Source organism: Triturus cristatus, chromosome 2_1 (assembly GCF_964204655.1).
Source record: "Triturus cristatus chromosome 2_1, aTriCri1.1, whole genome shotgun sequence".
Taxonomy (NCBI): Eukaryota; Metazoa; Chordata; class Amphibia; order Caudata; family Salamandridae; genus Triturus; species Triturus cristatus.
The window spans coordinates 1,097,347,972-1,097,365,088 of NC_140581.1; the positions used below are offsets into that span (position 1 = coordinate 1,097,347,972).

At 42.9% G+C, this 17,117-nt stretch overlaps 1 protein-coding gene across 1 annotated transcript in view; it reads right to left on the reverse strand.

The window, feature by feature from the left end:
* Positions 1-5,735: 5,735 nt before the first annotated feature.
* PPP2CB (protein phosphatase 2 catalytic subunit beta) overlaps positions 5,736-17,117 on the reverse strand; it is a 100,274-nt gene continuing 88,892 nt past the window's right edge. The window contains exons 6-7 of the mRNA XM_085636491.1: positions 13,285-13,403; positions 5,736-6,434 (exon numbers count right to left, since the gene is read on the reverse strand). Of these exons, the coding sequence (XP_085492617.1) occupies positions 6,362-6,434; positions 13,285-13,403 (192 nt within the window). The 3' untranslated portion in view covers positions 5,736-6,361. The remainder of the gene's footprint in view (positions 6,435-13,284; positions 13,404-17,117) is intronic.

Here is a 17,117-nt window from a genome sequence, read left to right on the forward strand (position 1 = left end):
AATTTTTCAAAAACAAATCATCCATTTAGACACTTATATACCCATTTATTCTTCCATCGACCTTGAGATATACATATATAAAACATATTTAATTTTCAGAAACACACACATTCACTGGATGATGTCATCAGTGATGTCATTTGAGATGTCATCAGTGATGTCATGAGTGATGTCACTGACCATGTCATGAGTGATGTAATATGTGACGTCATCAGCAGTGCATTGCGGGCGTGCGAGTTATAGTTAGCTGAACTAACTATAACGGGGGAATTTCAATGGTTTTGTACAAGTGAAAAGTCCAGCTAACTATAACACCCCTGAAACCTATGGTTTTTTCAGTGAATTTCTGTGGTTTTTTAAATGCTAATTCCTAACTATAACGTGCCTGAAACCTATGGTTTTTTTCTGTGAATATATATATATATATTACCTACTGGCGGTCGCCAGTAGGTAGCTATAGTTAGGACCCCTTTTCCATAGGAAATCCGCAACATTCTATTTTGAATAACTTTGGCGCCGGTCGACGAATCCTCGCGAATTTCTCAAAATAGGTGGGGCGCTACGCTCCGCTCCTACCCTGAAAGTCTCGGGGGGATTCGTCAAGCGGGGGCTGAGATAAAAGGGGGGTCCCAAAACGCGTTTTTCCCATGCATTTTTCCATAGGACCTTTAGACAGGGCTACAGCCCGAACGGCTGAACAGAATTACTAGAAATTTGGCAGAGAGGTAGTCCTCAGGTCAAGGAAGTGCCTTTTGTAGGTTTGGTGTAAATCTGTTTAGTAGATTCTGAGAAAATAGGCAACTATAACTCACGCGACCGCAATCTTCTGCTGATGACATATGTGTCTTTATGAAAAAAAAATATTTGAAATATATGTATAGCTAAAAATGTATGGAAGAAGACATGGGCAAATAAGTGTCTAAATACAGTATTAGCATCAGCAGAGGATTGCGGTCGCGTGAGTTATAGTTGCCTACACTAACTATAACGGGGGAATTTCACTGGTTTTTTATCAGTAAAATTTCCGCTAACTATAACGTGTGAAACCTATGGTTTTTTCAGTGAATATATATATATATACACACACACACACACACAAGCTCCAATTCCTTAGTAGAAACCAGACACCAACACAAAGGCTCGATTAGGATTCAGTTTTCAGCCCTTTCGCTGCTGCGATTGCTTCTCGCCTGGAGGCACCACACCTACCAGGACTCATTGCAGCTGGAGCCGCTTGCATCACTGCCAAGCGCCTGGAGGGGCTTCAAATCTGGGCGCGGGCTCCCGCAGCGCAGGCCATGCCCAGACGTGCCCATCCTAGACCGGATGAGGCTGGGCTGGTCCAATTCCCTTGGCCCGATATTGGAATTTCTTTAAACCCTTCTTTGACTTTAGCTGACTGGTTACATCGTTGCACCCAGCCTCTGCCTTATTGAGCACCTTACAGCTTCACAGTGACTTCCTGCGGTATCTCCAGCGGTTGAGGATAAGGTAGGAAGGTGACTGGCCTTACTTTGAACCGTTTGTGATTCTGGTATTAAGTACACAGGCTGTAGGAGTGTTTGCCAGCAGTGTACTACTGCGTTGTGGTATCCAGGAGCTGTATCTTAAAACCTATTTAAGTCAATCAACTATACATATTCAGCTCCTGGGTCTTCGCCCTGTTATCTAAACGCATTAACCTGAACATTGTGATTATATCATGGGGAAGGAAGCACAAGGTGACCGTAGCCCCAAGAAGGGCTGTGGCAGGTACCACCGCCTCAGTGGTTACCATGGACTTGTTCCTCCAGCGAGTTGCAGCAGTGCTGGACAAGGAGACAGATGGTAAATCGACGTCTTTCTAGGTCTCCCTTTATTGCTCGACCCCCTAAGCTCGCAGACACACATTTGTCTTTGGCCAGCGCCGACTATCAATTCTGTCAACTAATCCTGGCTCGCGTGAGGTCTTGCAGGATTGCACCAGGGCACCCTGCCATTCCACAGCTCAACAGTTACCCCTTTCTCCTACCATCACTATTAACAAGACTGGTAATGAAGAATCTCTAAATCAAGGGCATGCGGTGTCTACCTTCAGCAAGTGTCCGGAAACTCTAAAAGCTGTTGGTTCAACCATGAGAGGGAGCTCATTAATGGCGGAGCCGGGTAGTTTAGGGACCGGTACATAAAGGAAATCCCAAACAACAGGGGGTAAAGCTAAAAGATCAAAACCTAACCTGTTACCTAATGTCCCACGGACTACTCAAACATTGACTAAGCCAGAGTTGATGGGCGTGCTAGAACCTTTCCAGGTGATGATTAAGTACATGTTGGACTCCAAATTGGGCCCAATAATCCATTGCTTGACATTGATTGACAAGGGTCCATCGGACCTAAAATGCTGTGTTTCACCTGCTTTAACGGGAGGGCCTGACACCCAATCAGAACTAGGCACACCATCGGTCCCTATAAGCTCGGACAGTCCACCTATAAATAGCGGGGGATAGTTACAGCCACCGGGTGTACTAGCATCTGTAAGCCACCCAGGGTCTATTTCGGGCATAAACCACAGCAACATGGACCGATCGGCCACGCGGGCCCAGCTCTCGGTGGAGAACCATCTAACAGTAGGGTGGCCCTGGGGAAGGGGGGGTGGGAGCCCTTATGCAGCGCCTGCTAGTTATTTAACTGCCAGGGAAATGTAACCCCCCCCCCCCCCCCCCCCCCCAAGTAGTGATATTGGGTAAAGTGCCAACTCTCCCCCAGGGTACTAAGCAGGACTTTTGCCAGTTATAAAATAAAGTACTATACTGGCTATCACACAATAGCACCCTAGGAATGAGGGTGGAGAAAAACATTAAGATGGTGCGAAGAGTCAGTTGGATTGGTAGTTCTCCTAAATCGTGTATGTGTGACTTATCAAACTTTAACAGGCCTCATATAGCAGAATGGATTTTGCTGACAGACCCACATCTTGCTCCTTTTGGCCTCAAGTCGTCCATCCTTGCCCTACCACTTGTTTTTTTCTATAAACCGGAGTTACTGGGGTGTAACTATACCAACACTGCCAACATGGTCCCATCCAACGGTCCGTTGCAGATAGTTCCATTTATCAGGAATGTTCATCTGAACCGGCCTCCTTTAGCTGTGGATTGCTTTTGTGAAACAATTGTGTGATTTGTTTGCAGGAAACATGGTTGGCGGAACGTAGCTTCTTTCTGGAGGGATACAAGTCCTTTTTTGTTCCAGCTACCCCTTCCTCAGCGGGCAGACCAAAAGCTGGTCTTGTTATTTATAATTCTCTAGCGGTAGAATACCACATACAGGTCTTGCCTACAACAAGCTCAGGCATACAGTCTCCGGTATTAAGGAAGGGGTCAGACAAACAGGGTCTTATTCACTTTTATAACTCCGTATCATGTCACAATACTGGATATAATATTACCTTGTTTGGGGTCTTCTATAAGGCAAAATTGCACAGCTGTCCTCCAAAACCTCGTGATTGCTGTAGATTTGAACATCCACCCATTTGGAGACCCCAGGGTCTCCAGATTTGCTGACCTAGGTTGCTCACGTGTGAGGGGCATCCATTTTGAACATTCTGTTCAGGGTGATGTTCTGAATGATCTGCACGAATCTGATCTAATGTCCCTTATGTCTCTAATTGATCCTTGAAGCAAGGCCATCGTCCCTTCCTTTAAAGGGAGAGGCGATGGCACATTAATTGATTTTATATTAATCTCATCTTTTTTACAATTTTTATTTTTGGGCTTTACAATACAAGAAATCGCCCATAGTGACAAAAACCCTCTATGTGTTGAATTTTGTGGACCCTTGTTGACCTGCAAAAGAGGAGCTCAGCAAAAAGGGTCAGTGAGACCAACAGATGGTAGAAGACTGTTAAAGTGGACATAGATTTCCCCAGATGTATTATATAAATCAGTAATAGAATCATGTGCTAGTGAAATAGCCCTGTATACCTCACGACATACATCCCCGGGGGAGATTATCAGTGCTTTTAACATTATCTCCGCTAAAGTAGGTGACCTTCTAAGTATCCCGGCTCGCAGCACAGTCATCCAGACCCCTAGATGGTTTGACTCCTGTTGCTCGCTGGCGGCAAGAAAACTGCAGGAAGCCTTAAAGAGTAGTCCAAGAAATGAGACCCTGGTCGGAGCGTGTCGTAAAGATTATAAATTAAAACTGGCCAAACGCAAGTCTGTTCTGAAGGAGGAAGCGTGGAGGGGGTTTATTGAGGCTAGCACCATGTGGACTAGATTCTGGAGCATTATTAACAGCCCCTTCTTAAAGCACAACAACGGCAGTGCAGTAGGTGCACACATCACCGAGGATGAATGGGTGCTCCATTTCAAAACCATGTTTGAGAGCCCACCTGAGCTAAACTGTCAGTCAGGTAGAGAGGAAGCCACCCCTGATCTGATCTTTGGCTTGGGAGAGGTCGAGGAGGGCATCGCCGGATTGAAACAACCTTTTGGGCCCCGGTCCTTATTGCTGTATTTAATGCAGCAGCAAGGAATGGATGCCCTGGTGACCACGATAGCACACATTGCTATTTACAGGTATCTGAGAATACATTTTTGAAGTGCTTATTGGGTGTTCCTCGCGGCTTGTCTAACATGGTGGCACATGAAAAACTGGGGATGCCTTACGTAAGTGACATATTGGCACTCAGTCCTCTAACCTTCTGGTTGAAAGTCTGGTTGAATGAGGGATTAATGCGGAGTCAGATGATTTTAAAAGAGTGCATGACCCTTGACTATGCCCTCCGTATAACCTGGCTCAGATATATTCGGAGTAGCTTCGAAAGGTTAGGGCAAGTCGAATTGTACAACAACCCCTAACAAATAACCATAAAGGATGTGGGGTTAATAAGGGACTCCTTTAGCAATCTAAGCAAACTGGAGAGGGAAGAGCTGGAATTGCGGAAACCTAGCGTCCGTAAATTTAGAATGTTAAAGACAACATCACTAGCTGAGCCTTATCTTCTGGGGCTTTTAAATATTTATGCACGTTTTTTACTAACCAGGTTTCCCCTGGATCTTTTTCACCTCCTGCTTGCCATACCTAAGGGGAGTAGTAGAGACAGGATGTTACCACAGGATTTGCTACACTTTATATTATTTTGTAATGTTCCACGGAAGTCTTTTATCGCCTCGATTTTAAAGAGGATGAATTTTAAGCAGGCTCGCCCAGCTCTCCTGTATTTACAACTGTTGAAGGAAGAATGTATCTTATGTGTCCTTAGTTAGTTACCTGAAACCCATGGTGAAGGCTAGGGCTGGTCTCGATTAAATGTTAACTAGGGTTAGGGTTTAAGCTTATTTTAAGATATATATACCCTAGTATAAGCCCAGGGATAAATTTACTTGCTGTTTTTTTTTTTTTTTTTTAAATCAAGGGTTAAGATTATTTGTATTTAAATTAGCAGCTTATGTTGTGGATTATTATGGACCTCCGAGGATTGTAATTAAATTGTGATGAACTGTGTTTATATTTTATGAAATTTTGATGCAATCGATAACTTATGATTTTATATGCTGAAACCAAATAAAATTTACATTGATTGATTTCACGTTTTTATTCTCTCGCTGGGACGCGTTTTGGCATCTCTGCCTTGCTATATTATATATATATATATATATATATTTGTGCAGAGAACGCAAAATCAGTTAGCAGTGTTCCTTCATATGCATAAAGTTGAATGTTAACATAAAAAAGTGGATGCTCAGATACAATACGGTTTACAATTGAAAGTTTATTTCTTAAAGTACACCAAATAAGATGCAAGCACTTTCATGACAAATATACAGAAAAGAAGTACATTAACACAGAACAGTACTTTAGCTTAAATGAGGGGGGGGGGGGGGGGGATATCTTTCAGTGTTATGGCATACACTCCCAATGGGCACTCAATTCCTTTCTCCAGTTAATTTACATGTACATTTCAATAAAATATTGTTTGTTAAAAAAAGTGAACGCTCAAAATGGAAGTTAGTGCATTTCTGTTTAAAATAACTCCAAAGTTGAAATGTCATGCCAGATACACTAAAACAAAAATGTACAAATTTGCGCAAAAGGAGATTAAGGTATTACAGCCACCTTTTCTGTCTGAACAGTCCAGAAAAATAAAGTTACTACAAATACAGCAGGCAAACTGACTGTTGGACTGATGAATATAGGATATATAGCGTATTGAACCTCAGTCTCGAATTGTGCTAAATGCTCATACGTATGGCACATTTTTGGTCCATGATGGGGGGTTTATGCCAACACAGATCCGAATTGGTTAGAGAAATATTAAATTGTTGCTCTTTTTACTTTCTTAAATGCCAAGTGTATGTTGGAAGAACAAGGCAGAAATTTATAGGAAATAATCCGGGGTACGTCGAGTAACGTGGGGCTCTCCACGGCGAGGTGCCGGATCAAACTGAAGGCTGTGAAAAGGAGATAAAAACATTTATTTAGTTGAAATGCATTTCACACGTGGAAGAACTAAATTGAACATGTATGGCAAACTATTACATTTATAAACTAGGTACCAGCTACAGCGGACAACTTAACAGCTCTAGTATCCATCTCAGGAGAAACTTGCTATGATAGACTGAATTATGTGTTATCAGTTTTATATAACCTGACCTCCAACCCCGATAGTCTGCAGTGTACTTTACTGAAGACCATGAGGTCAAACAAAAGTTTAGCAGTGTACAAGAAACAGAGGAAAAACAAAAACAACCCAGGCGATTGATAGCTATATCCATCCCCTACTGGCAGTCGCCAGTAGGTAGTTCTAGTAAGGACCTCATTTTATTAAAAACCTTTTTCATTTGTCAATGACTTGCATCGTTTTACGGATCTTCGCAAAATTTTCAAAACTACAGGTGCAGTCACTTCAGCTGCGGTCTTGAAAATTCAAGGTGACTCAAGCGGGAACCGAGAAAAAGGGGGGCACACACCCCCTGCAGACCACCACCTCCTCTGGGCTATATTTAATAATGTTGGGGTAGGGGTTCTCCAGCCTTGGGACCAAAACCTCCCAGGGGAAACTGTATACAAAATTATATATAGGGGCTGCCCCCCCTCCCCCCGGGACCACCTACCCAGAGCTTCATTTTTGTTGAGGATGGGGGCGCGGCACCCCTCATGGAGGCTTAAATAAATCAGCCAAAGCAAGCACTGCTCCGCTTCATGGAAGCGATAGCATTCAAAATGCTCACGCATCCAGGAAGCGGACCAGAATTGCTGTTGGCGAGAGGGAGCTGCACGTTTGCGAGGCAGCCTCCTTCCCTAAATAAATAATTTAAAAACACACTCCGGCTACTCACCAGACGCCACGCATCCTTCACCACTGTGCAAACGCGCCTCCTGGTGCAAATATGGTTGGGAATTGATATCCCCCTCAACGCAGAGGGTCTTTGGGGCCAGCAAGCTCAGGATTGCTGAGAGGACTTTAAGGCCACGCCCCCTTTCTCCACCACGCAGCAAACGTGCCTCCTGGTGCACTTCTGGTTGGGGAATAAATTCCCACTTTACTCCGGAGGGTCTCAGGACTAAAGTGGACTACTTCCCCCAACCAGAATTGCATCAGGAGGCACGTTTGCGGAGTGGTGGAGAAAGTGGGCATAGCCTCTGACAAGCTCTCAGCAATCCAGCTGTGTGGGTGTTACCGGAAGTGCAAGGAGGCTTGTTGGCCCCCAAGGACCCTTAAGAGCCAAGGGGACTTCATCCCTCAACTAGCAGTAGGCCAGGCACTGCGTTTGCAGTGTAGTGGTGAAGGGGGTGTGGCCACCAAACATCTCTCAGCAAAACCAATGTGTTGGACTTACTGGAGTTAACAGAAGAGGTAGTTGGCCCCAAGGGATCCCCTGGAGTCAAGGGTACCTCATCCCCCTACTAATAGTGCACCGGGAGCCACGTTAGCACAGTGGTGGAGAAATGGGGTGTGGTGTCCGACAACCTCTAAGCAATCCTGCTGGGTGAGACTTACTGGATGTAACGGGAGGAATTGTTGGCCCACCAAGACGTCCTTGAGGGCAAACTACCCCTCCTGTTACCTCCAGTAAGTCACACACAGCGGAATTGCGGAGGTCTTTAGAGGTCACGCTCCCTTTCTCCACCACTCTGTTAACGCGGCTCTGCTTGTGGTGCACTAAGGGTTGGGGGATGGTGTCCACTTTACTCCAGATGGACCTTTCAGGCCAAGAAACCCTCCTGCTACTTCCTGTAAGTCCTACACAGCGGGATCCCGGAGAGCTGATCGGAGGCCTAGCCCCCTTTTCTCCACCACTCTGCAAACGCACCTACTAGTTAAAAAAACAGACATTCACTGCAGAAAAAACAAAGGTTAAAGGGACATTTTCAGATTTGACTCATGCAAAACCAGAGAAATTCAGCAGTTCCAGTTAGCTCAGCTAACTTTAACTCACGCCCCCGCAATGCACTGCTTATGACCTCACATATTACATCGCTCATGACCTGGTCAGTGACATCACCGATGACCTCAGACACAGAACCACTCACCTACTCACAACCTCAAAGCCTCTTGTACACCCACTCACACCGGTACAACCACTTCACAGACCTATACCAGTACTCACACAGAAGACTCAATCCCCCATACAGCCACTCCTAGAACCAGTTACTCACCCACACAGCCAGCCACCTAACCACTTACCCATACAGCTACTTACATATGCACTTATTTACCTGCATAGTCACACACCCACTCACTCAGCCGCTCATTCACCAATAGAAGCCCTCATACACTCACTCAACCACTTAGATACTCATTCACATATCCATACAAGCACTCACTGTAGAAAGCTGGCTCTGTATATACTATACCAAAATGAGGTAAAGTGTGCAGAGTCTAGTGGAACCCCAAAGGTAGGCAGAGGTAAAAGTAGATAGCACCTAACTTTCTATTTATGGTAGTGTGGGTGAGCAGTAAGGCTTTATCAGAGGATAGTGTTAAGCATTTGCTGTACACACTCAGGCAGCAAATTATGCCACACTAAGACTGAAGTCAGACCAATTTGTATCAAAACTATTATTTAGTCATTTTATTTCTAGAACCAAGCCAAGCTCTTATGCAAAAATTTACAATTGAATGCAGGTTCAAATGCAGTTGGTTGAATTACAGGTAAGTTAATATGTCGAAATTACTTTACAGTTACTTCTCAGATTACTATGTACGTTACTTTTTAAGTTACTTTTTCTACTCTGTGTGCTATGCCTAGATATAACAATGGGACATTTCCTAGAGAAAAAGTAAGTAAATCAGTTTTTGTACATTTGCAGGTTCAGTGTTTAATACAAACCAACTCCGCCTTAAAACAACTTTCAAGGAAAAACAGTCAATGTATTCCTATGGAGAGAAATTAAGTTTCTGGTTTGCAGGTAAGTAAAAGTTTGTGGGAGTTGGTATTCTGAGGTTAGGGCCAGGGTTCCTCCAGGGTCAAAGATGCACTCTTGAAACACCCTGAGCGGCACTAGGGTGGCCGGGTGCTGAGGCCCAATGTTATCCACTGGGGATAGGGGACCCCCGGTTGGTGGCTGCTCACGAGCAAGCCACAAGGATGTGGGAGCAAAGCTCCGGGTGTTAGGCTCAGGGTAAAGGGGGATCAGAGTTAGCACACAAGGTGCACCTGAGGCAGCACAGAGGTGGCAGGGTGCTGTTTTGGAGTTCGGTGCTCTGTTGGTTTCAATGGGTCTTGCCTGTTTTGGCTGCAGGCTCGGTCGGGGAAGACTTCCGGAAGAAACCAACAGCTAGACAGTTAAGTTGGAGGGCTCAAGGACGTAGGTGCACCTAGGGTTCTCTTCTCAAGGGCGCAGGATGCAGGGATGTCTTTGGAGATCAGATTTCACCTTACCGGGCCACTCGCAGTTTGGGAGAAGGGTGGGGGGGGGGGGGGGGGGAGGAGAAGCTCTGTGAAAAGGCTGTATGTGACATATCTTAGGTACTTTTTTGTGCTACTTCAATGGGCATGTGAAAGTAAGCATCTTTGAGATCTATTGATGTTAGGTAGTCCCCTTTGTCTAGCAGAGGTAATATATCCTGCAATGTCATTTAGAATGCGTGTGTATTTATATGTATCTGTTCACAAAGCGCAGGTCTAGGATAGGCTGCATGGGCAGATATTGTCTTGGTACAAGAAGCAAACTAAGTACACCTGTGTTACTTTCCTCTCACAGCCTCTTCTCTTTAGCTTCTATATCAGTAGTTCTTGGAACTCTTTGTTCAGGATCTGATTGTGTGCCAGACTACTTTCCTTTGTTCCTTGAGGATTCTTAGACAGTCAAAAAAAAATGTCAGTAGCTCTAAGATGCACCCCCATACGAAACAGAAGGGAAAACATAATGTAACATGGTAAGCATGAACGTGGGCATTGTGGGATCAGGGTCTGTCATACAGGAGCTCAACCTACATCTACTCCCAAACCACAAGCTAATAAAGTTAACGAAAATAAGGACACTTCCAGACATAACCACTAGAGTCCCTTTTTTTTGTGCCACCTTCGTGAAAGTGCTTGGTGGAGCCCTCTTCACAGAATCATACGCAGAACAGGGAGCATTCCCTTCAGGGGGGTCATTTTCTTCTCCAATACATAGAGGGTCCACATCCTAATTTTGTCCTTTATGGTTTTTAATGGCAAGGTTCTACAAATGTGACAGCGAGAAGGCTTGAGTGCTAGACAAAGGCATTAATACATTGCTTATGTAGGTCAATAGAAACTCTTTTCGGACCACCAGGATAACAGGATTTGAAGAGAGATGTTTCCCTCTGTCAGCAATGGTGACAGATGAAGGGTCTCACTGTCCCTGAAAAAAAATGTTTTCCCCCAAAAACAGCTTCCAATATCTGAAAACTGAAAGTAGGGCTGGTTTAGTCCCAGGAAAGACCAGAAAACTAACAGAATATGGCCATTAAGAGGCTAGAGCAGAAATATGCCTAAGACTTCCTAACACTAGACGTGCAATAGAAATCGGAGCTATGGTTGCCTCTAGGGGAGTATGAGAGCTGGCACTTCCACCAAGCTGGCTGAAGTTCAGGTTGCTTCAAATAAGGTTGATATGCTACTAAAACAATGCTGTTGAGGTCTAACGCCATTCTAACAGTTTACAGCAATTTAAGATTACCGGGAATTTCCAGCTTGACACCAAGGAATGATTAACGCATGTGAATAAATGAAAGACTTAAAGCAATAAAATTGTTATTGCTGCAGTTAGCAGCTATAAAACACAGGCTGTGACCAGACCAAAATAAGATAGGAGGTAAAATCCCCTTCAACATTCAAAAAATAAAAATGTTTTTGTTGCAACTCAATAGCAACTCCTGTAGCACAGAATGAGGAATCACTAATTCCCATCTTATTTTGTGACCTTAAATGGTTGCTCTCTGAGCCTGGGGGCAGGAGGAAGTACAGGTACCTTTACAATTAATCCAAGCAATAGAAATGCAAAGAGGACTGAGAAACCGAAGGGTCACGAGAAACAGGAAAGATGTAAGCAACACTACTCAGCCCTGCAGATAGGAAAAATATGCAATCACTGGCAATTGTAAAACCTTTACCTACAAAAAGAGTAGGTGCTAATACAACAGAGTAAATTCAAAAATGTTTAGTAACTCAAAGTCCAGTAACATGTTATTGAGAGCTTCACCCTGCAGATCAATTGCAAGAATGGATGAATGTAGCTTCAAATAGATTGTGTAGAAGAGATACATTAAAATTACAGGCTTTGCGGTACAAGTGCATACTAAACTCCACTGTGATGAACATGAAGAAAAGTGTAAAATTTCCAATACAATTCTCTAAAACCGATGACAGTGAAATACTAAGCCAGATTGGAGTTAAAAAATATCACAACCAACAGAGAATTTTCTAAAATTGTGCAATATAACACAAAAAACCCTAAAGAAACACTAGAGAAAATTACTATATAAAAAGAGCATATAGTTCAGTGACAAAAATCAACGGTGCAACTTTCGCCCTTGTAGATGAAGAGGGAGTCACAGGGATGGAAAAGGAATTAAGTATAACTGTCCAGTGCAAAGGTCGAAGCTTACCAAATTTCCTGGAATAATGTGACACTGTTTCAGAAAAGAGGACCAGTCTTGATTATTTTCTTTAGAACTGAGGCCCGCAATGTTCCACGAGAGAATATTTAGGTTCTCCATAGCAAAAAAGAACTCGGGGGACCTCTCAAGTGAAGTCTCTGCTGCACTAAGCGTAAGTGATAATGGTATCGTAGAGTGCTGCAAGTGTCAGCCGTTACAGTTTATCTCATCCAGAGGAGAAAAACAGTTTGAAGTAGGAATAGAATAGATAGATATATCCTTGAAGGTGGTCTCCATGTAGCAAACCCTGGGAATCAGTTACTTGGGAGTAACGGGTATCAAACATGAGGATTCAACCATGGTTCCAGTCATAAAATGTGAATTCAATTCACAGACTAAGGATAAAGTAGTGCCTGCTCTCTGTAGCCAAAGATTCCCTGAAATTATGCGATCAAAAAGGTCACAATAAGGACAGCTGTCCGACATCGAGCAGTAGAAAATATGGTAGGTGGAGCTTCGGAGGATTGAATCACAGACTCGCCACTTAACTTGCCTGAGTTCGGGTAATATAGTGAGGTGGATAGGCTAATGGGGGTTAATGAATATTTGTTAGTTTGTTTTCAAAGTGAATTGCTGTACTGAAAAACTGCTATGGTGAAACTACCGAGTGTTCCCACCTGGACGCAGAGGAATAATACAAACATTTGAATCTATAAAAGATCTTGTGTTGAGAATACATTATCCAACTTTTGAAACTTTTTGTTGTGTTCATTATAGTTGGAAATGTCAATGTTCCGTATTGTTCTAACACCATACTACAGACCAGAAATATTTTGGGAAAGCAACAAACAGTCAATGAAATCTCATAAAATGGTTTCAGCTGCACAAAGGCATTAGCGTGGCAATCACACATTACTTGTGTCATTAGCACTAGTATTTTCAGTTAAAGCTCCAGGCACCCCTAAAATGAAACAATACTCTGTATACAGACATACACTTCATTTGGGTGCAATATGCAGATCAAGTAGATGTAACATGCAAAGTCCGTTAAGACTGATGCATAATCAAATGTGATCACTTTTAGCTTACACACCAGACACTATCTTTTCAAGCTCCCAACAAGGATGGTAAAATAATGCACTATAAATCAACTGAGAACAGAACATTTAATAATATGCCATATGAAACAATGGATATCAAACAAAATACATAAAACAATAGTTACTTACAAGGAATATTTTAAAGTGTCATCAAGTTCCATGATGGCAGCCTGGTTCCCACAGCGGTAACAGTAATTGGGTGCACTAAAAATGGTTACCACATTTCGGTCATGGCACCAATTGTAACCCTGGAAAGAGATTACAGACATTTTGTAAAATGGAAATAATTTTAGAGCCAGATTTTGAAACATGAACACCGTAACAGTGAATGTATGGCAAATAGCAAAAGCAGGAAATGGACACATTCAAACTTAAGGAGCATATTCACAAATGAGACATTACAAGAAAAGTCTTAGGTGGAGAATTTAGCATTTGTCTCCTTCAAAATGGAAAGAAAGAAAAGCCATTTACTTGTATTACTAGTTCTGCATGGTAGGTATCCTAACTGAAGTCAAAGAAAATAAGTTACTTACCTGGAACTATAGTTCTCCAGTATTGGAATCTTACATAGATTCACATGCTTGAATCATTCCCAGTCGTCAAGATGGTAGTCCCCGGTGTATCAAAACAGCAATGAAAAGTTAGCATACACTAGAAAACAGGCCGAGGCCCATTTCAGTTCTAGAACCTATTCATTCTTTTGTAAAGAGACCAAAAACTAGGCTTTATTTAGCAAATCAGAACACCCTTTCCTCTAGAACACTCCTGAGAGAACCTCAGACCTTCAGATTTTCAGAGGCACTAGTGCAATAAACCTAACCATAAAGGTATCAAAAGGTGAGCTTCACAGGTGAGGAGCATGTGAATCTAGGAAAGATTCCAATACTGGAGAACTATAGTTCTGGTACGTTACTCATTTTCTTACTCCAGTATTTGAACTTTCATAGATTCACATGCTTGAATCAGAGTAGCTAGCAGTTAGGAGCACATTTGTGTTATAATGGTCTTTGAATAGATTATACACCACGAAAAGTAAAAGAAAAGCTAATTTTTAATTCTTAAATTCATGCCTAAACATTAAACAATGGGCATCGCAATATACCCATAATCACACACACACTAACTTAATGGTTGCTCTCGCCATGTTTGAGAAGTTGCAATCTTCACTCCCCAACAAAGCTTAATACCACAAAACGAAACGTTACTCATTATTAACACACCCACATAGCTCTAGGTTCTTGCAGCGCTGAGGAACATAATTACGCCCTGAATGGGCAATGCATTAAGTCAAGCAAATGTGGTCACGCAATCTTGGAGTGATAAACTTTACGTAAAAAACAACTTATTGGTGGTTCCTGCTAGGTTATGGAAATTCAAATCTTCCCTTGCTAACCAAGCTTAATACAAAACAATTCACACTCGCAGAGCTGTTGGTTCTCGTAGCGCAGTGAAACATAATCACGCCCTAAATGGGAAATGCATTTCACCTCGGTTGTGCAACATGTTATAACTGACTTCATTCCAATGTCTACACAATTTTTTCTCTGTCACCGCCTCTGTCGCGTTCTACATGATCAATGCACAAGTATTTAAGTAAATTCCTATTGCTATGGTGATATGTCTGAAAGTGCCTTTCAAAAGGGTAGCTCGGATCTCTGTTTTGAATCGCCTGCTGGAGTTCTCAAATGCAGATTTTTGCTGGGTGCATTGTGCTTCCCACATATCTTAGGCCGCATGGGCATGTTAGGCAATATATCACAAATGGTGCATTACAGTTCATGAACTTTGTGATACGGGCCGGGTCCTTTAGACCTTGGATTTTATACACGGTCACCTTGTTGCTGTTTGCACAAGCCTTGTACCTCCCACCAGGTATAAAAGCCCGTTATACCCTGTATTCCTCTATGCACTTTGGGTGACGGTAAGTAGCTCTCTATCAGCTGATCTCGTATGGAGCGTGTCCTTCTAAATGTCCGTGAGGGGTGGCAAATCATGTCTTATTACTGTGTCCGACTTTAATATGCGCCAGTTAAGCTGCATTATCTTCCTCACACCATCCAAACTGGAGAAGCTCGTTATCAGCTTGAAGTTAACCTTTTTGTCCGTTTTCTTTCTTTTGGACTCCTCTCTCAGTAAATCAATCCTGGACTTTCCTTCCACACTATCGCTTTCTTCAGAACTCCCCTCTAGTACCCTCTCACCTCAAATCTTCTAATGCTCTCTTGTGCATATCTCTGGAAATCCCCTATCCTAGTGCAATTTCTTTTTATCCGTAATAGTTCCCCCTACATGATGCTATTTTTTTGGTTGATGGGGTAACTGCTCTTAGGGTGCAGTACTGAGTTCCCTTTTGTGGACTTCCTAAACAGTGCTGTCTGGATCTTGTCATCTTCGACAAATACCCTCAGGTCCAGGAAGTTAACTTCTGTCGAACTTATCTCACTTGTAAACTTCAGATTCAATTCATTACAGTGGAGATAATCAATATACAGTTTAACTGACTATTCCGTACCCCGCAAAATCATAAAGAGATAGTCAATATAGCGTCTCCAACCGACTGTCCTCTAAACCCATCTATCACGTGTCGGGCCATTCTACCTGCTTCGCCCATCAGCCTACAAACAAGTTTGCATAGCTGGGGGCAAAGCAGGTTCCCATGGCCGTTCCTTTCACCGGTTTATATACCTGGTCCTGAAAGTAACATGTTATGCAGGCAGAAGTGTAAAAATTCAATCAACATCTCACTGTGCTCAATATATTTCAATGGACGTTTTTTTTTTAAGTATCTGATGGCCTTAAGTCCATTGTCGTGTCCAATACTCGTGTACAAACTGGATACATCTAACGTGATAATAAGGAAATCTGGTGTCCACACAACTATTTCAATTTGTTTTTAAAAAAAATCTTTTGTATCTTTCGTATACGAGGCTAGTTCAGATACGAATGGAAATGAGTAGTCTACAATTCTAGACATGTTCTCAATCAGACTGCCGATGGAGGAATTTGTCATCCTGGAGGGTTCAGTTGGTTTCTCTGACCTTTGGCATGTGATAAAAGCTGGTATTCGCAGATGCAGTGTCGACAGGAATGTAAATTCCTCAGTTGAGAGCATCCCCCTTTGATTGCCATTTTGAGATCAGTTGCTCATAATCCGTTATGCTGTTCATATATTCATTGATCAGGATAGGTAAATAGTTCTCCTGGTTGAGTTGGTCATACACCTCCTGCAGCACCACATTCCCGCCCTTGTCTGAGGGCTTGATTACAATCAATTCATCTGCCTCCAGATTCTTGAGTGCCTGTCTCTGCACATATGAAAGATTCAATATGCTCTTAGACCGGTCTCTGTCCTCCCGCAGCTTAAGAAGGTCTTGATTAACTCTATACGCGAAGAGGTCAATAGCATCAGTAGAGGTTTGAGGATAGAACTTTGAAATTGGTCTGAATGGGCTCAATGGTCTTGCATGTATTATTCCTAAATCAACAGTCGGAACCATGTCGTCCAGTTGTATGTCACTCAACTGTGACCCACTACTGCAAAGCTCTTCAAGAACAACTAATGTATCTAGATCATTCCCACTTAAAATTTCTAGACCTGTTGGTATAGTAGTCTAGCGAGTGCACAGTACGCAAGGACAGTCTCGTGTTCGACATTCACTCGACACAAAAAAATCACCAGCACTCACTGGGGGTTCAGTGGCAGTTTGTTTGTAGCATCCACTGAAGTCTGTGCAGCTAAAGGAATAGTGAAAAGTGGGTGTTTGAAGTGTGCCCAATGCATTTGCAGTCAGTCTTTTTTTATTTTCTCCAGCATTTGATCTACCGGAAGCTCAAAAAGATGCTCACTGAAAAATAGGAGAGCTAATAAGATCTGCAGAACTTCAGGCTCAAAACCAAATATACGCAACTATGCGTGGCATCAGAGGCTTAAATTGATGCCCCGAGCAGCTGCATCAGTGGTG